This window comes from Harmonia axyridis, chromosome 6, assembly GCF_914767665.1.
Source record: "Harmonia axyridis chromosome 6, icHarAxyr1.1, whole genome shotgun sequence".
In the NCBI taxonomy this organism is placed as follows: domain Eukaryota; kingdom Metazoa; phylum Arthropoda; class Insecta; order Coleoptera; family Coccinellidae; genus Harmonia; species Harmonia axyridis.
The window spans coordinates 31,531,455-31,557,940 of record NC_059506.1 but is presented as its reverse complement, the minus strand read 5'-3'; the positions used below and the strand labels follow the sequence as shown (position 1 = coordinate 31,557,940).

Below are 26,486 nucleotides of genomic sequence, written 5' to 3'. Positions count from 1 at the left end.
GAACGATTAAAAATATTATAATTGATTGTGTTATGGAATGAAAACACTTCGTCCCGAGATCGCTGCTGGACTCATCAGTAAGGCTATCCAGCGATCTCCTCCAATTTTTTTTTATGACAGACGAGAACTCTATTGTGGTACATCACTTGGAAACATCCTTGAACACTCTACTAACTCAACTGGTCATCACCTCGTAACTTCCTCAACCGAACTCTCCTTTTCCCAGTTTCATTCCTGGGTTACAACCATAAAACCATATTGTACACCATGAATTTCTTCTTCCTTTTCTTATTCTCTAAGTTGTCTCCGCAATGGTATCATGGTGCCTTCACACTAATTAGGGTAGGGGAAAGATATTCTCTATTGTATCTTTCTGAGAACCCTATAAATGAGCAAATTGTATGCACAAGTACCACGAAAGACCAACGAAGGTACATTTATTTTAAATATTTCGGCTAGATACAGACGTCTAAATGCTTTTTGTCGCCACACTATGAAATAGGAGAAAATAGTGAACTTTGGTGTAAAATTTGCAATGTTGTTTATTCGGTAATGAATCTTACGCATTTATTACTAGAAATCATACTCCGAAAGCATTCCCGACAAATCATAAAACACAAAATCGTAAAATTCGAAACAAAAACCTCACTTCTCTGATCCACCCAATCGTTCCAACAGATAAACAAGTAATTGATTCGATTAGCGTTACAAAATCGACGACTAGTCATCATTCCCAAAAACTATGATTAACCGCAAATTATCTGTCATTAGATGACCAGTATTTACCTACGATCGTTCCAAGAAAAAGAAGATACGAAATCTTAGACGTATTCAAGTTCAACAACGTCCACAGACAGACGCACAGAAGATCTCGTTTATTTTTCAATTTCAATGGACTTCCTTCGATTAGTCACAGTTTCCGTGAAATAATATGGCGTTGGAGATATCCGAGGTTGTCTCAGAATGCTTAATGAACCTGTTTTGATGAGTTCTTCGTCCACTAGACGCCTAAACTGAAAACAATGTCTTTTTAATGAGGATGGAGTATTAAACCGAATTGCGGCAGTACAAAAATAGGTCGAAAGATATGAAAACCATCCTTTTTATTGTTAGAAGAATTAAGTCGCATCTTGACATTATAACTGTTTCTCACTTTTACAGCAACTTGTGCAATTTTATTTCTTCTCCTTATTCTGTTATCGAAACTCTTTGTTCTCGCTGTTCAAGTATGATCTGAGCCATTTCAGCCTCTAGACATTTCAAACATGAGGAAATCCTTTGCTATACGATGAAATACTTTGGTCCACAAGATACTTTTATCTATGAAAAGAGATTTCTATTTACACAGATACTTGGATCTACTGAAAAACACTTTCATCTAGGAGAAGAGATTTTGGTCTAAGAGATGTGACTTTAATTAACGAATGGACATTTTTATTTACGAAAAGGCATTTCAATTTACGAGGAATCACTTTGTTCTACATAAAGTACCTTTGGTCTCCGCAAAAACATTTTCAACAACGAGGAGAAAATTCTATTTACGACGAAACAGTTTGATCTATATTTATGCACTCTTATCTACCAGGAGAGATTTCGGACATTATGGTTTACAGAAAGACACTTTCATCTAGGAGAAGAGATTATATTCTTAGAGAAGTGACTTTAATTTACGATTCGACATTTTTATCTATGAAAAGGTACATCAATTTACCAGAAAACCTTTTGATTACATAAAGAGCTTTTGGTCTGTGGAAATATATATTTAATCACGACGAAACACTGGTCCAAATGAAGACTCTTTGGTCTACACAAAGACTCTTTGGTCTACATAACATGAAAACACTTTGGTCTACATGAAGACACTGGTCTACATGAAGACACTTTGGTCTACATGAAGACACTGGTCTACATGAAGACACTCTACATGAAGACAGTTTGGTCTACATGAAGACACTTTGGTCTACATGAAGACTACACTCTATTTGATTGGATGAAATACCCATTTGGACGCAATATTATTTTCTTACAAGAGACCGTCGTCAACCTCTGAGTCTTATGGCGAATTTCCCGAAGAAGACCGCCGTCCTCGACCGAACGAGAATAGCTCGCCAAACGATAGGTGAACCGATCGATGACGCTCCGTTAGCTCGCGGATTTATTAATAAAACGGACCGCGATTACCTGCGAGAACGGGCGCCTGATGAGTCGGAGGCGGAATTTGTAATGGGCCGCCGGCGGAACGCCGCCGTACATCACAATTGGTCCTCGGCGGCCGGATCGTCTGGCCCTCCTCGCCGTCCACACCGGAAATACGCCGCGCGCCTCCCTGGAAGGTTCCTCCGACGGACTAGTTTCTGTTTTGGGCGTCGGATCGACCTTGACGGGGCTGTCGCTCTCTCTGTCTCTCTTCTTCGTGTGACACCTGATTGTTCGATTACGGTTTCGGATTATCGCAGGTGTCTCAAGGGCCGTGAGGTTGGTATCAATGGGACTAACGGGTCGCAAGTCTCGTATCCTCAACAAATAAAGGATCGCTTTTGGTAGACTTAGTCTTGTCGTGTAGATAAAAGTTGGTCGCAACACCACTTTTTGTAGATAAAAGTGTCTTTCCGTAGACAGAAGTTCCATCTTCTGAATCGAAATCTCTTCTCGTAGATACAAGTGTCTTTCAGTGGACTAAAGTGCCTTCTTGTAGATAGAAGTGTCTTTCCGTAGACAATAGTTTCTTCTTGTAAATCTAATTCTCTTGTAGATAAAAGTGTGTTTCCGTAGACACTAGTGCTTTCTTGTTAATCGAAATCTCTTCTCGTAGACAAAATTTCCTTCTTTTAGATCAAATTCTCTTCACATAGATAGGAGTGTCTTTTCGTAGACAAAGGTGCCTTCTTGTGAATCGAAGTTCTTCTCGTAGGTAGAAGTGTCTTTCTATAAAACGGACTGCATTATGTAGACTAAAGTGTTTCATCTTTCAATCGTGAATTGAAGTAATGAGAAGTCTTTTCTCTTAGACCAAAGTCTCTTCTAGATAAAATTCATTTTCTTTAGATCAAATTGTATGTCTACTCGTAAATGGAAGTCTCTCCTCGAAGGTAGAAGAGTTTTTCCATAGAAAAAGTGCCTTCTTGTTAATTGAATTATCTTATCGTAGATAAAAGTGTCTTCACCTTGTAGAACGTAGTATCTGCATGTAGACTTAAGTGTCTCGTTGTAAACGAAAGTCTCTATTCGTAGATGAAAGTGTCGACTTGTGACTCAAAGTCTTCTCTCCAAGATAAGCCTGTCTGTATATAAAAGTGTTGCAATGTAGATTGTAAGTCTTTCTTCGTAAATTGAATTATTTTCTAGAATATAGAAGGTCTATTTGTAGAGCAAAGTGTCGACTCGTAAATCAGAGTCTTTTCCTAGAGTCCAAAAGAGCCTCCTGGATAAAAAGTGTCTGAAGATCAAATTTTTTTCATTGAAACTAAAGTTTCTTCATATAGACCGAAGTATTTCCTCGTAAATTACAGTCCCCTTTCGTAGATTGGAGTGTCTTTCTGTAGACCAAAGTGTATCCTCGCGAATTGAAGTAAATTTCATAGTCTAAACTCTGAGTTGGAGAGTCAAACCTAACCTCGTCGTGCGAAGTTCTTAATATTTACAATTTTCTTTTACAATATTGATGAATTATCAAGAATATCTTGGCAATTATTCGTTGAAATCTGAATCGAAACGTATAAAAACCAGTTATGACAAATATAAATGAGAGAATTTCAATTGTATAAATTCATTCACAGGTATTTGATTATTGACTCATCAGTTGAAGAAGACGAGAAAAAAGGCGATAATTCATTATTGGCAAAAGCACAACAAATCGATCTAACTTTCACTGTCATCGTGGTTTGGTAAAATCTTTTCTTCTCCGCTTTTGTTCGTCCATTTTCGATTGATTTGCCACAGTTCCACACTTTTACTGTAGATAAGTACCACGGTTAGTTAAAAAATGCGCTCAAGCAAGGATGACAAGCAAATAGACATCAATGATGACGATTAAATTTTTATGGATTGGTTTCTAGATTGATTCGCAGCTCCAGATGAATATTCGATTTATGGATTTTATACAACAATGGTAATTTCGTGGGTTCCGTGTTGAGTTTGAAATGTTTTCACTCAACTCCACTGTGCGTGATCCATTCGCTTCATTTTCCCAATTAAACGCGAGATTTTAGATGCGTGAAACTAGATAAAGCCGATAAAAAAAGTTCCCATCGTTTCGAGAGCAGGTTTCGAGCTGGACAGGCCGAAATGTAGTTCTGTCATTCTTGACACTCTTAACGAGTAGTCTGAACGTCCCGTGACACCGGATTTAATCGTTTTTCTGCCTTTGGTTCCTCATTCCACATGAGAACTTATCAAAAATAGCGTTCCGGACGTTTCATCGACCGTTTGAATGTTTTGGGAAAACGAGTTTAAGTAGGAAACCTTGACGCCGACGTGCGGTCAGTTTAAGTCAACGTATTTCCGATTGTGAAAGATCCTCAAGTGATGAATCAAGATGATTGATGAATATTTCGCGCAATTATTGCGTAATCATCTCGATATTCCCGTTAGAGATGCGGTGGTGAAATAGTTCGGGGCCCTTGATAGACCCTTGGGGTACTCCTTGTAAATTATCATGATTGCTTCAGTTTGCAAATAGTGGGCTCTTGTTTCCAATGATACAGGAGTAGCTAACGATTTTGTTCGATTTATTAATAAATACCATCGAGTAATAAACATAGATAGATGGAGTTGCGCAATTTTTACATGTCCCCAACATGGTTAGATTACGTTGTCGGATTGTGATATATTTTCAAATCCACAATTTTATTATATCGTTATGAATGTATATTATATTGAATGAAATATATTTATTTGAGTGATTCCCGATTAAATATGCAAATTTGAATATTTGGAATTCGATATTTTTCCTAATTGTCGAATATATAATAAGCAGAATATTTATTATTTTTTGTATCTAACTGTTGAAATCCAAGGTTTGGCAACTTTTGCTCTCCTAGTGTCATCGGTGGTTTTACGTCGTTAGGCGCGTTTGAAGTTGTTTTATGAATTTCTGGTATATTTAGGCATTTATTTCAGAATATTTTGAGTTTATAGGAAACGTTGATTCACTTTGTGACATAAGAAGTGGAGAAATTCGCGAATTGAGTGAAATATCGTATCACTGATATGTTTTCATTTCCGCGCGCTTCATGTCAAATTTGATAGTTCTTGTTGGTGACGAAATTTGCTTAATGAAAATGACACATGGTCCAAATATCTATGTTCATTACTCTCAGATTCTGCTCGAATTACCTTTAAGCTAGCAAAACCCAGGATTTTATTAAAAAAAAACGTAGGTTCAGAAATATGCCAGTGGGTTCAAACGAATGGTGCAATCGAATTTTTCATGTCCATTCGATTTGCTCATTGGTTCTGCTAGCTTAACGTTAAGCTAGCAGAACCCGCGGCTTTTCCCACAATTCAAAAACAAAACATTTTTCAAAAGGGTGATAAATGCGCCAAAAAAAAAATAAAAAAAAAATTCTGTTTTTTGGACTGGGACTTTGAAATCGTGTTTGGACAAACTGAATTGATAGTTGTCAATGTTGATAATGAAACGAAACCTTCTCAAAGAAATGCGCTCCTCGTTCACAATAAAAAAAATTCAAGGCCAAACAAAATTCATTATTCATTTCACAACAGAATTCCTACGACGAATATCGACGTAAAAACCGGTTCCGAAATTGTAAATCCCTAACCCGTACGACACGTCAAATCCATAATAATAATCATCGAAATAAACACACAAACACTCGAATACCGTTTGCGACAAATATTTATCGAATCATGGCACGCATATCTCCCACGCTATTTATGTTCATTAAATATTTGAATCAGATAAGTAGGAACCTACGTCGAGAGATTAGCAGACCTGCTGATTCGTTCCTGTTTCGATTCTGGGCATCGTCAAGGAGAAAAACAAACAACAACAATAATGTTGTGAATGCAAAACGAACAGATACCAGAAGATACTGTCAATGTTTGTTCCTACTTCCCAAAACAAGAGATTTCATATAGATATTGAATATTGCATCGATTGTAAAGCGTTGACATGAACCTCATTTTTCACGTGGCGTCGAAGAAAAAGTCTGAAGGTGTTAAATCACAAGATATCGGTGGCCAATTGTGATCATCTCTTCGAGAAATTACACGACCAAGAAACTTTTCTTGCAAAACTGCGATTGCTTAGTTGCTTGTGTGTCTTGTTGAAAATAAACGTCGTCCATATCAATATCTTTCAATTCCGACCATAACAATCCATAATCATAGTTGCACCAGCCTCATTTTCGCATGAGTAAGGTCCAATCGGCAATCTACCTACCTGCCCAAAAACTGCACCAAATAGTGACATTTTGAGGATGGAGAGGCTTTTCAACAATTATTCTTGGAATTTCCGAAATTGTTTCATCAAAATCATTGCTCCTTTTTAAATATTGAGAGAAATTTGAAAAGAATTCATGGACAACATTATTCAATTTATCGACTCAGTATTCGTTGAATTGCAGGCAAATTTGATAGTGTTACTTGGTACCACTTACAGTAAGTGAATAAAATTCACTTCGAAATTTGTCTACAATAATATTATTTTTATGTTTTTATCGCAGTAGGCAAATTCTGTCCCAACATGAACTATCAAATTTGACATGGAGCGAGCGGAAATGAAAAGATATCAGTGATACGATATTTCACTCAATTCGCCAGTTTCTCCACAAAGAACGCACTTCTTATGTCCCATAGTGAATCAACGTTTCATATCAACTCAAAATATATTGAAATAAATACCTAAATACCTCAGATATTAAAAACAAACTTCAAGCGCGCCAACCGACGTGAAACAACCGATGACATTAGAAGAGCGAAAGTTGCCAAACTTTGGATTTCAGCAGGCAGATACAGAAAATAATAAATATTCTGCTTATTATAAATTCGACAATTAGGAAAAATATCAGATTCCAAATATTTCAATTTGGATATTTAATCGGAAATCACTCAAATAAATATATTTCATTCAATATAATATACATTCATAATGATATAGTAAAATTGTGGATTTGAAAATATATCACATGCCGACAACGTAAACTAACCATGTTGGCGCCATGTGAAAATGGGTATACTTCCTTTATCTATGTTTATTACTTTATGAGCAGAACACAGGATTTCTCACATAATTGAGGAGCAAAAATTTTTTCAATAGGTTGATAAATTAGCCAAAACTTATGGCAAAAAAAAAATAAAAATCCAAAGTAGTTCTAATAGCTTTACTGGAACGATTTCTCATCTCGAACCGATTTGACAGAGCTACCAACTGAACAGTTCTTCAAGTTCAATAACGCTTCGATCAACCTTTCAGAAATCGAAATGTTGATTTGGTCAGTCGTTATTTCGTTGCTATGGTTACGATCAATGTCAACCGTTTTAATGTCAATTTGGTCAGTCGTTATTTTTGTTGCTATGGTTATGATCAATGTCAACCATTTTAATGTCAATTTGGTAATAATCTGTTTTGAAGCTATTATGGAGGGTACCCTCCATAGTAGCTATGATCAATTGCTGTATATTTTGATTCAAATTATACAGGGGTTTCCGAGTTAGAGTCGCTTATTGAACGTTTACGGAAGACTGTGATTATTTGATTATGTAAATTGGGATTATAATATTCTATATTCTCTAAGCTAAAATAGAGCACTGTGAATTAACAATATCGGGACTTTTTAAATGATCCTTCCTTGTGAATAAGGACATAATTCTACTTTTATTTTTTCGGATAAGCCGGAAAAGTGCCAATCACTCAAAGAAAAACCTCCAGGGAATTGGAAAATTTCCAGGAGGTAGCCGAATATTAAAATATCAATAACTTTCGGTTGAATCATAAAACGCATCGCTGATATTGTTCAGCTTATTCATTGTGTCGAAATGATACCGACAATTTCCCAATGTTTTAATACATAAAATATCTAGATAACATCGTATAACCATCGCTATTTCCTAAGAAAACCACTCCATTAAGTCATTAGTTCAATAATAATACACTGCTGTTATTCACCGATAATTATGATTATTATAAATAATAGGAATAATTTCACGGAATCCCTAGTATTAATACACGTTTAATCGAAGCTAATTTATGTAGTGGAATATTATCTCGTTTTTTCTCTATTATTTATACAAGGCTGCTTTCGGAGTTTATCAGCTTTATCGAATATTTTTATTTCTAGTTTGAAGTGTTATTATCAGTAGTTCTGTTGCTTTATTGAAGCTGATATTAAAACTATTATTTTTACGTATTCTGCCAGGAAAGTAACAGAAATGGGTTATTCCAAAACCCGCAATATACTTACTTACAACGTTCACGAATGTATAATATAGTGTAAGACATAAAAATAAAGAATTAAAGAAATATAAACTCTTTAGAATTTATCGAAATACCACGTGGAAATTATAAGATAACCAAAAAGAAAAATGAATACATCGACAGTTGATCCCATGTTGCAGTGAACGTTTGAATAAAATCATAAATAAGGAAATGTTGGGAAGGTCAATAAAAGATACGAAACTAATGAGAACGAGAAAGACAAAATAATCAGAAAGGAAAAAATAAAGATGCTTGGGTGGTTATCACCCAACAAACTTGTAAATAAAGATAATAGAAGGAGATGAGTTCAGAATGTGTCCTATATCTCGAGGAATATTTCCACAATAAAAAACTCTAGCTTTATTGAAGCAGAATGAAAACATTCGAGACGCAGTTGAAGCACATGGCAGCAAATTTAGATTTCAACTCGGTATTCTCGGAATCGGGTTACAAAAAATAAACTAATTGCTTTTCTGTTCCTCATCGATTTCCCATCAAATTGGTCATCTGGTCCTTACAGATATGATGGGCTGTCTTTAACAATATACGGTTAATAATCGATGTCCACGTTTTTAATACATATGCTGGAAAATTCTTTATCGAATAGTTATTTCGAAACGTGACAATACGGGTTTGCTCATATCCAAATTACTCAACATGTTTATTTTATGTATCCGACAGTTTTTGGGAATATATATTCGGTGGCATCATGAGAAATGGTCAATATCTGTTGGTGGCAACACGTTTCAAGCAAATTGGAAGTAGAGTGTACGTATATTAGCATAGTATAAGGAATTTCCTTATACTATGATATTAGCAGGTATATTTTTTTCAATCTTCAGTGAGATATATGACGTGTAGTTGCAAAAAGTTCTAGTCGAGCTATTTGTCTTGAGCTCAGAGTAATATCCATGTTTATTACTCTGAGCTCAATATGTCATTTTCAGAAAGCAAATCTTCTCCCCAACATGAACTATCAAATTTGACAGGAAACGCGCGGAAATGAAAACATATCAGTGATACAATATTTCACACAATTCGCGAATTTCTCCACGAAGAACGCACTTTTTATGTCCCATAGTAAATCAAATCAATTAGCTCAAAATATATTGAAATAAATGCCTAAATATATCAGAAAATCAGAAAACAAACTACAAGCGCGCCAAACGACGTGAAACAACCGATGACACTAGGAGAGCAACAGTTGCCAAACTTTGGATTTTTGCAGGTAGATACAGAAAATAATAAATATTCTGCATACTATAAATTCGACAAATAGGAAAATAGGATTCCAAATATTCCAATTTGCATATTCAATTGAGAATCACTTAAATAAATATATTTCATTCAATATAATATTCATTCGTAATGATATAGTAAAATTGTTAAGTATTTTTAGCTATGTCAGAAAATATATTACAATCCGACAACGTAATCTAACCATGTTGGGGACATGTAAAAATTGCGTATATGCCTTCTACCTCTGTTCATTACTCCATGGGTGTTCCAAAAGGAATAAAACAATTTGAAATGGCAATGTGTATTATTTTTTGACATTTTTTATGTCACTTGTGTATGGCTTAGTACTTGGTACTCGATATTCACAAATGTACACGAATTTCGGTAAAACAGTTTGACAATTTGTTAAAGTTGTTTCCATGATTGAATGGCATATCTTAATGAACACAAATGACATAAAAAAAGTTAAAAACCTAATACAGTGTTGCCATTATAATCAACTCAAACTGTAATAATTCCAGAAACATTCCTTAATCGAATTTCCATATCCCTTTCAACAAAAACAAACGACAACTCTCGTCAATAAAATATCAATGTGAATATATAACAAAACATAATCAAATTCCACCCCATCTATCGGTTTTCATAACGGATATTGACGTCACGCGATACAAACGAAGCCGCCCTTTGATGGTGTGACAACGATACGAACCTGCGTCACACGTTACGAAATATAGGGGTTGAAATGTATAGCGTAACGGACGTGGGCGCGCAGTTCAGAACTTCGTTAAGACTTTTTTTTTTTTGGTCCGTTCTCGTCCTTTGTCTCTTTGTAGATCGGCCGATACGTCGATTTGCGTCAACACGTTGGACGTCAGACAAAGCTGCAAATTTTGCGCCATGGTTAATTATTTCCTCCTGAGATTCGACTAATAACGCAAATAACCGAATGAACACTGTGACTGACTTGCCTAAGTTTCCGATTTTTTGTATTTTTCTTCCATTCGATCCACATCAGAACCTTACGGTTTGAATTTTACCAATTTAATAAAATGAAATTTGTGCATAAGTGTCATCGATGTGAGAAACTATACTCACATCGATGGCACTTATGTACAAATTTTCCCAAATTTCATCAAATTCGTGCATAAGTGTCATCGATGCGAGGGAGTATCCTCACATCGATGACACTTATATACAAATTTTTCCAAATTTCATCAAATTCGTGCATAAGTGTCATCGATGCGAGGGACTATCCTCACATCGATGATACTTATGCACAAATTTGATGAAATTTGGGTTAGTACCCAAACTGATGGTTCATAGTTATGCCCTTAAATCAGGGAAAGATAACGCTTGAGCAACGTTCAGAAGTTGTTATATGTTTTTTCAAAATTAGTGCTCATTTGTGAATACTGAGAGAAACTGATGGAGAAGGCAAATTTGGAAGTTATTTTATTTACACGATACAAGAATATCAGTACCATGTACTGAGCCTTGGTATCACTTTTAAAATTGTCTAGAACACGTCGAAAAGCGAGTTGATTAACTGAAGAATATATTCCATGATTCTTTTTCAATTTCTTTCAGTATCCACAAATGAGCACTGGTTCTGATGAAACAATCCAATTTTCCAGACGTTGTTGACGCGTATATCTTTCCATGATTAAATGGCATAACCTACTGAACACAAATAATATGTTTGCTACCTAACCTACTGAACACAAATGACATAATAAATGTCAAAAAATAATATACAGTAGTGTTGCTATTACAACCACTTTAAATTGTATTATTGCTATTGGAAACTTTGTACAATAATTGTTTACGGTAATGTTTTGTTTATCAGTGGAATTGAAGTTTACTTGAAATGATGAAGCAGAAATAGTACTTTTATATGAATGTAACTTTTGACATTCAGCAATTTGGTTGAGGGTAATTTATTTAAACCAAAGAAAGGGCAATGATATCGTACAAAAAAAGAATATGAACTATGAACAACAGGGATGCTGAAACCAACAATTGTCCCAGATTGGCAAAATATGCCTACCGTTCTTGATACTTAATACACTTCATTATAATGATTTTTTATGTTACATTCCAGTTGGGATCCCACAGATCAAATGGTGCGGTTCGGAAGGTGACTACAATGTGATGGTGATGGAACTCCTGGGTCCGTCATTGGAGGATCTGTTCAACTTCTGCTCGAGAAGGTTTTCCCTAAAGACTGTACTACTGTTGGCCGACCAGCTGATATCCCGCACCGACTTCATCCATTCGCGTAACTTCATCCATCGGGACATCAAGCCCGACAACTTCCTGATGGGGCTCGGCAAGAAGGGCAACCTAGTTTACATTATCGACTTCGGATTGGCCAAGAAATACAGGGACGGCAAGACGAACGAGCACATACCATATAGAGAAAATAAGAATTTAACAGGTGAGACGAAAATTGAAATAGCTACTCGTTTTTTTGGATTGATGAAATTCCGATTGCGCATACCAAATTTCATCAAAATCGGGCCAGGGGAACACGAGATATCTAGGCTCCAAGAATAAGTTATTCTACTGGTCTGGTTTTGATGAAATTTAGCACTTTTGCGCATGGTCAAAGTGCACCCTATAATATGGATAAGCCGAACTTTGCACGGGACTTTTAAGATTCAAACAACCCATACACATACCAAATTTCATCAAAATCGGACCAGTAGAGAACCAAATTTCATCAAAATCGGAACGGTAAATCCCAAGATATTGAGGTTCACGTTTGCGCTCGGACACTGTTAATCAAACATCAGGAAGATCTGAGATTCTTATAGAATATAGAACCACTTGCGATTCAACCCGATACCAAATTTCATTCATATCGGACCAGGAAAACGCAAAATATGTACATACTGGGAAATTAAAGCTTGTGCATGAGCAAAGAGGCAGTATATCTCAAGTTCTTATAGATCCATTTACAACCAACCTCAATACCCTAATCAAATTTCATCAAAATAAAACCAGAAATTCTACTGGTTTGATTTTAATGAAATTTGGAATTACTATTCATTGTGAGACATGCTGCTCTTGATAATCTTACGTTTTCTTATGTCCAATGTGCACGTATTCTCTAGAGAAGCTGAAATTTGCATGGGCACCATCCAAGATCCAAACAACATACTCATCATAAATTTTCATCAAAATTCTATAATTCTATAGAATTATAGATGCTCAAGCCTGGACTTCGCCTTTTTTCTCAATGAAGATTTTACTATAATAAATGTTCCTCTTGGTAATACTTATTATTGAGAAAATAAAGTCATTATTATTATTATTATTATATATCGAGGCTCCGGGAACGTTTGGGTATCGAGAATCAGAAAGACCAGATTCTACTCGGATACCCATACCAAATTTCATCAAAATCGGAAAAGCCCAAGATATTGAGGTATTGTGCTTGCTCAATGCGAACCCAACATCAGAAAGAGCAGAAATTTGGACAGAACCACCCGCGACCCAATCTGAATACACATACCAAATTTCATCAATATCGTACCAGGAAAAAGCAAAATATTCAGATCATGGGAATTTAAAGTTTACAACCAACCTCAATATCCGCACCGAATTTCATCAACATGAGACCAGTGATTCTACTGATTCGATTTTGATGAAATTTAGAACTGATATTGATTGGAGAAGCTGAAATTTGTATGGGACCATCTTAGACCACAACAGGATGCTAAAATGTATCAAATTTCATCAAAATCGTTATAATAAATCGATAAGAATTTCAAAATTAGAGGCTATTAAAAATATTTGCGGATACGCAGAAACACATGAAACCAAAGTCCACCTATTTGATGTTTCTTAACCTTTCTGTGGGGAATTCCTCATTGGAAGAAATGAAGCTGTATCTTTTGGCATTTTCGGATTTTAAAATTCAAAAGTTCGGAGGAGCAATGCATAATAACCATTTGAAGGTAAAAAGAGGTAGTTCGAATGATCTTCATTAAAATGCAATTTATTCAAACTGGCCAAAGTGCTATTTGCAATCATAAGATTTTATCTAATAAGTATTAAAATAATGTTGCAACAATTTTCCCCTATAAAAAACGAATTAGCATTCGCTCCTGAAGTTATTCAATAGATCTTGACAGGATAAGAATAATATTCTGATTAAAAATATTACATAAGGTAATAGAGTCGAGTTACTCTTGATTGCGGATTATTTATAGTTGTTAACCGTATTCTTGACCTTTCATTGAGGATTTTTTTATAAACAATATCCGAACAAGAGTGGTATTTCCTGTCGTCCTGTCATTTTTTTCGCGCTCTCGTTCCAGTACTAAAAATTCGACACAAAGAGTTTAATACTCGGATTTTGACCATCCTCTATTCCAACCCGATTAAAGCCCCAAAAAACACTGCAATTATAAAATATACCTATGAATCATGCTAAGTGGCGAGTTTTTGAACGAACGAGTGGTAGAATGAGCCTTCTGTACGAGTATTATTCATTATTTTCTTTAATTCATTGCATTTTTATTGAAATTAATGAAATATGTCCATATATATCATTTAGTGATTTTTGCATTGAAAAATGTTGGTTGGCAGAACTGATTTCTTTGAGGCAAATTGATGAATTGACAGATAAAGCCGTGGCGGAAAGTTCGGAGTACCAACATATAATAATAAAATATAACCATAAAAACTATGCGTTTCTGATATATTCTCGCACGATTTTGTTCTACAAGATGTGGAAGAATGAACGGAATAACCACAGAATTAGAGAAAGTAAATTATAGTATTGATACTAAATTTTGCTCGTTAACTTATGTTATTAATATTTCCGAAAAGATTGCTAAATACCTAAAGACAAAATTCAACTATATAATATCTTTCAAAACAAGAAACAATTTAGGGATGTTCATGAAAAACAATAAAGAAAAAACTGAGAAAGAAAATAAATCCGGTGTCTACAAGTTAAATTGTAATGATTGCCTCATTGTTTATATTGGACAAACAGGAAGATCTTTCAAGAAAAGGATAAACGAACACCAAAAGAGTTATACATCTGATAGTTCGTTTTCAACTTATGCAAATCATTTGAAAGAATTAGATCACACTTCTTATAACAACTTTGATATTCTCCATTTAGACAATAAGAGCATAAGATTAACACTCTTAAAATCCCTGGAAATGAACAGGTAAAGGGTGTTTTTTTTTAGAGCTATAGAACTTTAAATTGCAATAAAACAACGATTGACATGAATTTTTTTTATCCGCAAGATAATCTTGTGGCATTTATTACATTTTGAATATGATTTCTGGCATTTGACCGCCACGGCTGGCTCGGATGTAGTCCAATCAGGACGTCCAATTTTCGATGACTTTTTCCAACATTTATGGCCGTATATTGGCAATAACACGGCGAATGTTGTCTTCCAAATGGTCAAAGGGTTGTGGCTTATCAGCATAGACCAATGACTTTACATAGCCCCACAGAAAGTAGTCTAGCGGTGTTAAATCACAAGATCTTGGAGACCAATTCACCGGTCCAAAAAGTGAAATTAGGCGGTCACCAAACGTGTCTTTCAATAAATCGATTGTGGCAAGCTGTGTGACATGTTGCGCCGTCTTGTTGGAACCACAGCTCCTGGACATCATGGTTGTTCAATTCAGGAATGGGGCAGTTTTGTTTGTTGACGTAGCCATTCAACCAGAGGTGTGCTTCATCGCTAAACAAAATAAAATGGACGTAGTGCTTGATACGTATTCCGCACAGAACCATTATTTTCGAAATGAAATTGCACTATTTACAAGCGTTGTTCAGGCGTGAGTCTCTACATTATGAATTGCCAAACCAAACTGAGAATAAATCACTTGACAGCTGTTAAATCGGTCGTCATCTTGAACAGTAATGCCAACTTAAAGTTATATACCTCGAAAAAAACACCCTATATATGTAATACCCAAAATATTCTGTTGAACAGATGTGAACTCTTCCTCTTTATAGAATTTCTTCCGATAGTTTGGAAATCGCAGGGGGCAAATTGTCCTATATAACTTTGAAGCTTATGATATCCTATCGAATATTTTTCTGCCAATGTCAAATTTTTGTTCCAATACAAGTTTCCGAAAAACTGTGTACTCTTATCAGTCAGAAATGCATCCTGATGAAGCCATAGCGTGGCGAAACAATTGTTGCTAACAATTAAATTAACCAGTGGAAATTATTTCGTTTTATTTTATTTTAAATCCTTTATTAATGAATCGAAATGAAGGATTTCATTATGATTATTAGAGACTCATACTCTAATCGAGTGTAATCGATTATTTGCGACAATATATTAAAATTCGCACGTAACAAATTTTTCTTTTATGAACTTCTCTACGGGGGATGGACGAAAAGTAAACAAACCGCGTTACGCGACCTGCATTTTCACACATCCAGTCTGCGATTTTACCGTAAGAAATTGACGTGTTACGACCCATTTCGATTGTAAGCAGTAGCCCCGAAAACGTCTGAACCTATTCACCAAATCTAATCGTTCCAACGGCTCGAAAAGTCGACAACTCGCGAAACAGTTACATCGACGATTGTACAATAACAATCGCCTTGTGCAAACGTCAGGCTTCTCGACCTGTCTGCTTTTTTATCCATCGCCGCTGCCGTGTGTCATTAGCGCAATGAAATATTATATATATGATTGTTGCATTGTCAAGGATGGACAACATTTACTATGCGCAATCTTGACTGCCACTCGGTTCTCGTAATGGCCTTATAAGTGGACGTTAGTTGTTTTGCAATTTTGCCTAGGACAGTCTCTGGCAGCCAATGGGAAACGGTCGCGGGGACGTGGAAAAAAAAAGGTACAGAATGATAAGGAACACTACGAGAGTGGTGTGGTAATGTTGGATTATCCTGTCGTAAGATCGACATCCTTGACTGGGGATTCTACCTCCGTTTGATAAGTTATATGAATCTAGGAATCGAAGATTTATTGTTGGTGTTATTTTTTAGTCAAGGTTAGGTTTATCGAAAACTGTTGGGGGTTAGAAAAGTCTTGTACGAAGACCGGCCTTTATATGCATTCTTAGTAAAATGATTTGCAAAGTATTTGATACATTCAGTCCCTACTCTATGTAAATTCATATCAATATGATAAAAAAAAACTGTTTTCATTTCCACACATTTTTGTTATTTATTTATTTAATACATTCTACAATTATTTCGTCGTCTTATGGGCTTTATCAAGAATTAATTGATTACATTGCAAAATGTTACCTTTCCAGATACATTTCCAACAGTATAAACCAAAAATAAGAGTGGCTATAGGGCGATAAACAAATTTATTTTAAACTTCCCTAATAAGTCCCGGATATTCTGTTAGTTTCCAAAGATTTTCATTATTTCTACAATTGTTTCGCCTTCCTAGCAGTTTTATCAATAATTAATTGAATACATTGCAAAGTGTTCAGAATATCCCGGACCTATTAGGGATGCCATAAATAAATTAGTTTATTGCCCTATAGGTACTCTTATTGTTGGTATATTAGAAATCCATGTCGTTTCCCTTTTCAAAAATATATAAATTTCTTATCAAACTATAAAAAATCATCAAAAGTTTAAGTTTCACACGGCAAATCAACCAAAGTTTTAGTGAAAGAAATCCATTATTTTTGCAATAGATGGCTTTAGTTCTCCACTAGATGGCATTAGAACGATAAGGTTTCGTACTACAAAAAGTTTTCTGATAGATTTGTGATTAGTTGACTCAGTTTAGTTTGAACGTGAGTTATGTTACGAAAAAGAAATATATATTTTGTACATCACTGAATTCTTCTTGGACGTCTTACCTAATCTTCTTTTAATGCATTAACGCAACATGAAAATAAAGTCATTTCAATAACACTTCAGCTTAGCCAGTATTTAGTTGCTTTAGACCTTGGTTGTCTGTTTTTTGGTTATAACAATAGAGTTAATAATGACAAATTGGTATACAATAATTATAGAAAAGTCTTATGTGATAAAAGTGTTTCTAATACTTCTTTCTAGCATCGAATGAACATGTTTTGAAGACATTCTTCTTTTTACAGGTACCGCAAGATACGCTAGTATAAACACACACTCTGGCATAGAACAATCAAGAAGGGACGATCTTGAGTCATTAGGTTACGTTTTAATGTACTTCAATAGGGGCTCCTTGCCTTGGCAGGGGCTGAAAGCCGCAACAAAAAGACAAAAATACGAAAGAATATCAGAGAAGAAAATGTCCACGCCTCTTGAAGAATTGTGCAAGGTAGGTATTTCATATTGTGACTTTTGTTTCATTTTTCAAAAGAAATGTTTATAAATTACTTCTCTAGTTCTAATTGATTTCTTTATTGTTGTAGGGATATCCTGGGGAATTCTTCAGATATTTACACTATTGTAGACAACTTAAGTTTGAACAGAACCCTGATTACAACTACTTGAGGCAACTCTTCAGAACACTCTTCCATCGACAAGGCTTCACTTATGATTATGTATTTGACTGGAATATGCTCAAATTTGGTAGGTACCAGCAATGCTGTGTGATAAACCACACCTGTTGCACACTTTTTTTTAGTAAATTTGCAATAATTTATTTCAAAATTGTGTCGGGCAACTATGGATTTATGTATTTATAATTATTTTTGTTAATCTTTATGATTTAGTGAAGACAATATTTCCAAATTGTATTGGTATTTTAGTTTCTATTTCTCATTGTTTTTTGTTGATCTTCATAATTTTGTTGGAAATTTGTAATAGACAAAAATTATTATTATAACAAAATATTGTGTTGTAATTGGGTTTTCTCCTGTTATAAAGGGTGTTTTTTTTTAGAGCTATAGAACTTTGAATTGCAATAAAACAACGATGGATTAATCGATTGACATTAATTTTATTTATCCGCGAGATAATCTTGTGGCATTACATTTTAAATATGATTTCTGGCATATGACCGCCACGGCTGGCTCGGATGTAGTCCAATCTGGACGTCCAATTTTCGATGACTTTTTCCAACATTTGTGGCCGTATATCGGCAATAATACGGCGAATGTTGTCTTCCAAATGGTCAAGGGTTTGTGGCTTATCCGCATAGTCCAATGACTTTACATAGCCCCACAGAAATTGCGCCCTTGCACACCACAAGACTGTAGGTTTATAGGTTTTAACTATTTTCAAGGACACAATAAAATGACAAGGGCCAGTTATATTTTTCGTTTTGTGGTTATCTATACTGACTTCCGATCCTATCAAATTTCAACATACTTCAATTCTCAATATTACATAATTTAGATTTAGTGGAATAATTTGCAACTTCAATTGCAATTTCTCTTGATTGGCTTATCCACATAGACCAATGACTTTACATATCCCCACAGAAAGTAGTCTAGCGGTGTTAAATCACAAGATCTTGGAGGCCAATTCACAGGTCCAAAACGTGAAATTAGGCGGTCACCAAACGTGTCTTTCAATAAATCGATTGTGGCACGAGCTGTGTGACATGTTGCGCCGGCTTGTTGGAACCACAGCTCCTGGACATCATGGTTGTTCAATTCAGCAATGAAAAAGTTAGTAATCATGGCTCTATACCGATTGACTTTAACGTTCTGGCCATCATCGTTTTTGAAGAAGTACGGACCAATGATTCCACCAGCCCATAAAGCGCACCAAACAGTCAATTTTTCTGGATGTAACGGTGTTTCGACATACACTTGAGGATTAGCTTCACTCCAAATGCGGCAGTTTTGTTTGTTGACGTAGCTATTCAACCAGAAGTGCGCTTCATCGCTAAACAAAATTCGCTTATGAAAATCGCGAACAACGGCAATCTCATTTTGGGCCCATTTGCAATATTTGCAAGCGTTGTGCAGGCGTGAGTCTATTCATGATGAATTGCCAAACCAAACTGAGAATAAATCACTTGACAGCTGTTAAATCGGTCGTCATCTTGAACAGTAATGCCAACTTAAAGTTATATACCTCGAAAAAAAAAACACCCGTTACAATAAAGGATTTTCTTTAAATAATTCTTGATTTTTCAAGGTTGTTCGAGAGGAAGTCACGGAGAGGAGAATAATCAGCAACAGCAGCAACCTCAGTCTAGAACCACTCGCTACGGTTCTCATGTTGTCACCCCTGGCGATTCGACGGCATCTGCAGTTCCCTCGAGGTCTAGGAGGCCTCACGGCTTAGAACTGATGGCTCCACCAAATAACGCAGTTGTTGCGAATCCATTGGACAATGTTATCACTACTTGTAAGCCTCTTAAAACTAAGTACCTTCTAACCTCAACCATGAACCGTTGATTCCAATTTGATGTGATTATCAGGGGAGCTGTTGAGATTTTATGTTATTGTTTGATTGTAGATTAATAGAGGGTTAGTTGCGTCTTCATTGATGATGTCTTTATCGCAGTTTTCATTTTGTCGAACAGATATGGGAATTTTGCCGAAGTGTAACTTGAATCGAAATTTTTGAGAAATGTAAGAAGAGAAAACGCCATCAATGAAGACTCGCACTATAACAAATTGTGATATTTGTGAAACATCTTGAGGAGATCGAAAAACCCGATATAATCGTTACTGTTCTAATTCTTTAATCGATATATTAGTTTAAATTAGACAATTCCTAAGTTGTGATACAGTTTTGAACAGCATGTGGAGCACAGCTAAAGAATCGAGAATATTTTAATGTGGTATAATGATTTTTAACCCAGTTGTGCTAGTTGTTTAAAATTACTACTCAATCTTGGAATTTTCTTTATTTTTATTTCGTAGACAAATTTTAGATTCCTGTGGATTTCAGAGAATTGGCATTTAGAAGTTTAAACTTAATATTATGAAAGACTAAAAAGTTTTTGAAGAGTCTGATTTTTCATTTTGGAACAATTTAACAAAAAAAAAAAAGAGTTCACTTACCGGACCAGTTCTAGAAGTGGAATTTTGTTTCAATTTTAAGAAACGTGTTATTTTATTCTTCAACTAAAGTAACATTAAAAAAAATATTGGAGTGATACATAAAACAATTAGATTGAAGCGTGATAATTTTTTAAGTTCTGAACGAACTTACTTTTTGTAGTTCTCAATTATTTTACTTGAATTGTACATAACTATTGCCGTTCTAAATGAAACTGCTCAGATGATCGATCATCCAGTGCAATTGATTTTTACCATCATCAAAACTGCCACAATGTACTCTATTTAGTTTGTTATTTTATTTTACCATCTGGGTTTTTTTATTTTTATAGCAGTATTTAATGATTCTGTAAATAATGATTAAGTATTTTTATATTTCACTATCTTAACAATATAAGATATCAGTTCTAGTTAAATTCTGTTTTCAATTTTTGAAATAAAACTCTTATTTCAATTCTTCGCATTTTGTTTTACCTCCCATCATGGCAGTGCAAAAATTCGAAGGTAGGAGAATGTATCTTCTTATTGAGGTTGAGGTTAATTTTTTCTATATAAAGTTGAGGGTTTTTGTATACTTCAATGAGAGGGAAGCATGACAAGCATGATTATCTATTGTTTCAAATCTTTTTTTTCTGTGAATTGTTCTGAAATGAAGAATCTGGAAATGTTAGGTGTCTTATGAAAACTTGAAATGGAGGTTTTAGGTTAGGTTAGGTTAGGCTGTGTATAGATCTGAGAAAGGCGATTGAGAACTGCACTAATGTCAAAAATGAAATGGCAAGTTGCTTTCAGAGGGATATACAAAAAATGGCGATGAAGTAGATTAAAAAAAGCATCTCTGGTATTATAACCTAAGACTTTCAGAACACAAATAGAATGTGATTAATATATTAATTAGGTGTTGGAGCTGCTTATTAACAAATTTACGAATGGAAGGATCAAACCGCTTTCGAGATCCAAAGGGAATTTACGCCACCCTTTAACTTCTCATTTCAACCTCTCATACTAACCATTGTTTCTTTCAGCTTCTCCTAGAATGTTCGAAAATTGTGAACGCTTAGTATCTGTAAGGTTTAGGCCTAACCAAGGAGCGCAGAATATACCTACCTCAGACCACACCACTAAACAGACAAAGTGAGTTGATTTTTCCTTCAGTACTTCTTTGAAAGATAACAGTAAATGGACTTTTTTCACATCATTCCTTTCTAACATTTTTCAGCTTCCTTCAACGCTTAACATCAAGAAAACCTAAAAAACCTTAAATATACTATGTAAGAAAAACTCGACACCTGAGTACCAAAGTACGTATTTTCCAAATTCTTAATATTTTGAATAATATAAAGGAAAACAATAGCAGAAGACTCGCAGAGTGAAAACAGAAGTTTAAATTTATTCTATAGGCAATACCAGGAAGATTCCAAATTTGGTTAGGTTCAGGAGGAGTTTTTTTTGGGAACCGAAATGGTTTTTCTCGCAGAGTATATAAATTCTATCCACTCCAGAAATACACTTAAATGAAGTATAAATGGTGTTCCGCTTGTTACCAAAATTGATGTTTGTAGGAAACCAATTCCTAATTAACCAACTCTTTTTTCTACCTTTGCGTGTTATTGGAGTTTCCAACCTTTTTTTTTTTGTACATATATTTTGAGTAACGGATTTCGATTTGCCTGTAACTATCAGCATCCCAGATAGTTGCAATTTCTTTCAAATAACAAATTTGTTTAGATTATAATAACGTCAAGGTTTACTTCTTTTTTTGTTGTAGTTATCCTCGCAAGTGTACAGTTTGAACTATTTTGTTAGATTTCTCAAAGCATCTAGTTTTTCCTCCCCTGTGTATATAATTTTCATCCTGACACTGCAGGTTTAGTGTTTGTTGATAAAAAAAAGTTGATAATGAGGAGGACATTTATTTACTTTAGGTGCAATATTTTTAGTTGTAACTTCACTCTTTGCACTCTCATAGATAATTATATTGACTAAATATGCTTTATCATTTAACATTTAGTAGGTTGGCTGTGATATATATTGACTTCTTCAATTCGTTTAAAAAAATTAACAGATCAAAAATTCATCAACACAATAACAAAAATCCATTTAACCATTATAAGCTCTGTATAAACTGAACTTATTGATGTATCATGAATTTTTTCTTGATAATTCCATTATTTTGCTGAAAACTGTATTTTATAGAGAGCTTTTAATGCATTATAAATGCTTTTCACGCAGACTATTTGCAATATGTATCTAATTTATTTGTATGTTGGAAATTATCTTCTGTTTTAAGAGATTAATTTTTGTTTAAAAATTATCTTATATCAAAACATGTACCATTTGAAAGGTGTTGAAATAAAGTGTATTTAATTTTATTAAATTTATCCCTTTATAAATCAAATCATTGAAAATAATCCAGATGATACAGAATGATATATAGATTTAATTGGGTTGGAGAATTTAAGAATGGTCATGTCTGTTCAATTTCATATTTATATATTTTTCATCGGTATTAATTATTTGGGATTGACAATTTTTCTGTGTACCACAAATATGGTAGTATAGACAAAACACAAACACCCATGACATAGTCAAACCCAGATCTCCATGGTAAAGTCGGCTTTAACCATCTCGCTAGGCCATGGAGGTGGTTATACATACTTTGTAACTGTCAAATTTAGAGGTTACTTTATCATAAAATGGCGTATAATTTTAGTCGAAGCCGATTGAAATTTGAAGGTTATTGCAATTGATGTGGGACAATCATCAGCTAGTGTTGTGGTAAAAACTGCACTCTCTTGATGGAAACATTTGCATCAATGTAGACATAAATGGGACATAAATTGAGAAGAGTATGTTGGCTGGCAGTTCTCATTTTGGAGAGATATGATAACTTGGTTGTCGAAACGTGCGTCAAACATTAATTACAAAAATCCCGTAGACAATAGTAAAAGAGAGTGATACTTCAGCTTTCAAGTCATCATGGGACTTTAAATTGATATCAATTTTGATTTTGTATTTTTAGTTTGTTTTTGATCTTCGTTGTTGAGTGTTTTACACCCTAACACAATATTTCAACTTTTAAATCATGACCATTCTTTAATTGATCGAAACCTGTTGTTTGATCTCGATGAATAAGTTGAAATCTAAACTAATTTTTGTCGGTTCTTTGAAAATTTTCCAATCCAAATTTTTTGGCAGATTGGAAATTATTAATAATGTTTAATTGTTTTGGAAGCGCCCCCGGCTTACCCATGGCGCCCCCTAGTCAGACAACAGCTCAGATAGGTCTCCCGAGGAGAGGTAGCTCTTCGAAGGACCCCCCTTCCTCTCGGATGAAGAAATGAGCTATGTGAGATTGCGACGGAAAATATTCTGGATAAATGAATTTTTATTGTAAGGATACATTTTATTTCAAGGAGTCGAATGGAATAGAAGATTTTGTGCAGACAGATAGTCTGAACTCTACCAGATTATTATTATTAATACTACAAAAGTTATGAGATGCCTAAGTTTAAGAAATATATGAAGCAATGTGGTTGTCTTGTTTGCATTAACTTTATTTTACAAATTATGAAATTTTTGAATTGCTGAAATGATACTAACCCGAAATTTGAAGTCGAAGACTAAAAAAATGACTGATTTGACAGTTTGAGGCAAGTTAACTTGAAATGAATGAATCTGTTGCACCACAAAATGTACACAATGGTAAACCTAGTATAAAGAAAATGCATGTTTGTTCGGTTTCATTTGACGTTATGACAGTTGTTTTCGACCTTTGAGAAGAGCGATTGATTTCTACATCAATCAAAATTTTTCAGAAGTGATTCTGAATAAACTCCTTTTTGGGAATTTATTTGTTGACTCATACAGAATGAAATCCCCAAAATTTACATTAATAGAGCACTCAATTCTTTTGAATTGAAATATATATTGAGAAATATTTACATATTCCATCGATTCTAAGAAATTTTCAGTTATTTGTTGATTTCTTATCTTCTCAATAATATTATTTTTATTGCTTAAATTCGTTGAAGCTCTTCTAAAAGGTTCTTCTGTTTGGTTAGTTATTGATTTGTTAATTTTGTTATGGAAGTATGTTATCAACATAAGTGTTGTTATATTCATTTTCGCATTTACATGTATTGTAAACCTGTAATGAATAAACCGAATGTCTTAATGATCGAAGAAAAAATTCTAATAAAAAGCAAGTGATTTAACTGTTTTGCTTAGCAATTTGTATGTTTGAATTATAATTGTTGTGAATTGAATGTTGGCAAATTTCGTTTTCATTACTGGATGAGATTTATAGTGTGCCAATGTTAATTCTGTATATTTATATAGGATCTGCAAAATTTGAAATATCCATGTATCTGGCTTTGATAATATTGTCATTTCGAAAAGGATTTTAATCTGATAGGAATCAACAGAATCATTACTTTTCAAACCAATAGAAACTGGTTCTTTTGATGAAAAAAAGGATATAACACTTGTACATATCTGGACTGAACCTGTAATTAATATGTATTTCCTTCTTAGTATATATCAATTATACTTTAAATGTAAAAAGAGATTTTTATAAAATTTGATGTGTGTCACATTGTATAAAATGTATATGTAAAGAAATGTAAGAGCTTCAAAATAAGGTTCAATATTTTCGTTTGTATTTCTGTCATTGAACATTGATTCGAGTCTTATTTAATGTTCCTAAATAATCCAACCTTTTCGCATTCCTTTGTTAAGTTTTCCTAACTATATTTATTGTTCATTATCGAAGGCTGATCCTTATTAACATAATCGAATGAAGTACGGAATTACAATTTTTTTATCATGAAAAAAATCACAATTGAAATCTATTTCTCTATTCTTTCAAGACTTGTATCAACTAGTTTTCAGTATGGATTAGTTGCAATATTAAAATGATAAGAGATATTTTCAACTATATTTGGTGTTTCAATAAAATTTATCCACTATGAAGGCTGGGAAATAGATGTTGATATTTTGATGGACCATTTAGTTTTTCATGAAAGGAAATGTTCTATTGAAATGGAACTAACGTGTTTTTGAGATTGTATGATTGAATAGAGACCAATATCGGAGATTTATTGCATAATATTTGAACTGTATCTCTATATTTTTGGCAGTGACCTATGTTGATGTTTTCTCAGAAAATTATGGTAAATAAACTGCAAAACAGATATAACTCCAATTTTATTTTTTCCTTCTTAGAACACTTAAGATCCATCATTATGGAAACTTGGACTTTATAATCACAATAAGATGCCTATCACTATAATATAGGGTTTCTTTTTGATAACTGCATGCATTACATCTTTAAGGTCTTGAATCGATTGTGGAGTCTTGGCATAGACCCCATCTTTTACGTGGTTCAAAAGTACAAAGTCTAGAAGTGTTAAATCACAAGATCTTAGCCAATTGTATTACCTCTTCGAAAAATAACATGATCATGAAACTTTTCCTGTAAAATTGCTATTGTTTCGCTGCTTGTGTAGCACATAGCGCCGTCAAGTTGAAAATAAACGTCGCCCACATCATTATCTTTCAATTCCGGCCCAAAAAAATCAATAATCATAGCTTGGCATTTTTGTAGTGGATTTAAACAATTTCAATACGTTGTTGTAGTGTGTATCGTTCCAATTTTAGTAATGGGCAAAGGCGTATTTCTACTTGGCAAATGTCAAAAGATGACAGTTTCAAAAGAGACAGCTGTTCAGATAGCGGGCTATTCAAAATGACACCTCTTATTGGAACACCCTTTACTATTTAAAGACTACTATATCGTATAGTCTTTAAAAAAAGTTTATCTAAGTAAGGCCTTCATTTCTAAGAACAAGAAGGTATCATAATATTTGATAGCCTC

General features: G+C 34.3%; 1 protein-coding gene across 4 annotated transcripts in view; it reads left to right on the top strand.

Moving 5' to 3' along the window:
• LOC123681771 (casein kinase I-like) overlaps window positions 1-25,808 on the top strand; it is a 36,243-nt gene extending 10,435 nt beyond the window's left edge. Inside the window, exons 3-9 of one of the 4 annotated variants that reach the window (XM_045620057.1) lie at window positions 11,781-12,116; window positions 17,762-17,964; window positions 18,059-18,218; window positions 19,737-19,949; window positions 21,634-21,742; window positions 21,828-21,909; window positions 23,844-25,808. In XM_045620057.1, the coding sequence (XP_045476013.1) occupies window positions 11,781-12,116; window positions 17,762-17,964; window positions 18,059-18,218; window positions 19,737-19,949; window positions 21,634-21,742; window positions 21,828-21,870 (1,064 nt within the window). In that variant the 3' untranslated portion in view covers window positions 21,871-21,909; window positions 23,844-25,808. Of the gene's footprint in view, window positions 1-11,780; window positions 12,117-17,761; window positions 17,965-18,058; window positions 18,219-19,736; window positions 19,950-21,633; window positions 21,743-21,827; window positions 21,910-23,839 lie in introns of all 4 variants that reach the window. The other 3 variants (XM_045620058.1, XM_045620059.1, XM_045620060.1) reach the window with 3 other exon arrangements.
• Window positions 25,809-26,486: the final 678 nt, after the last annotated feature.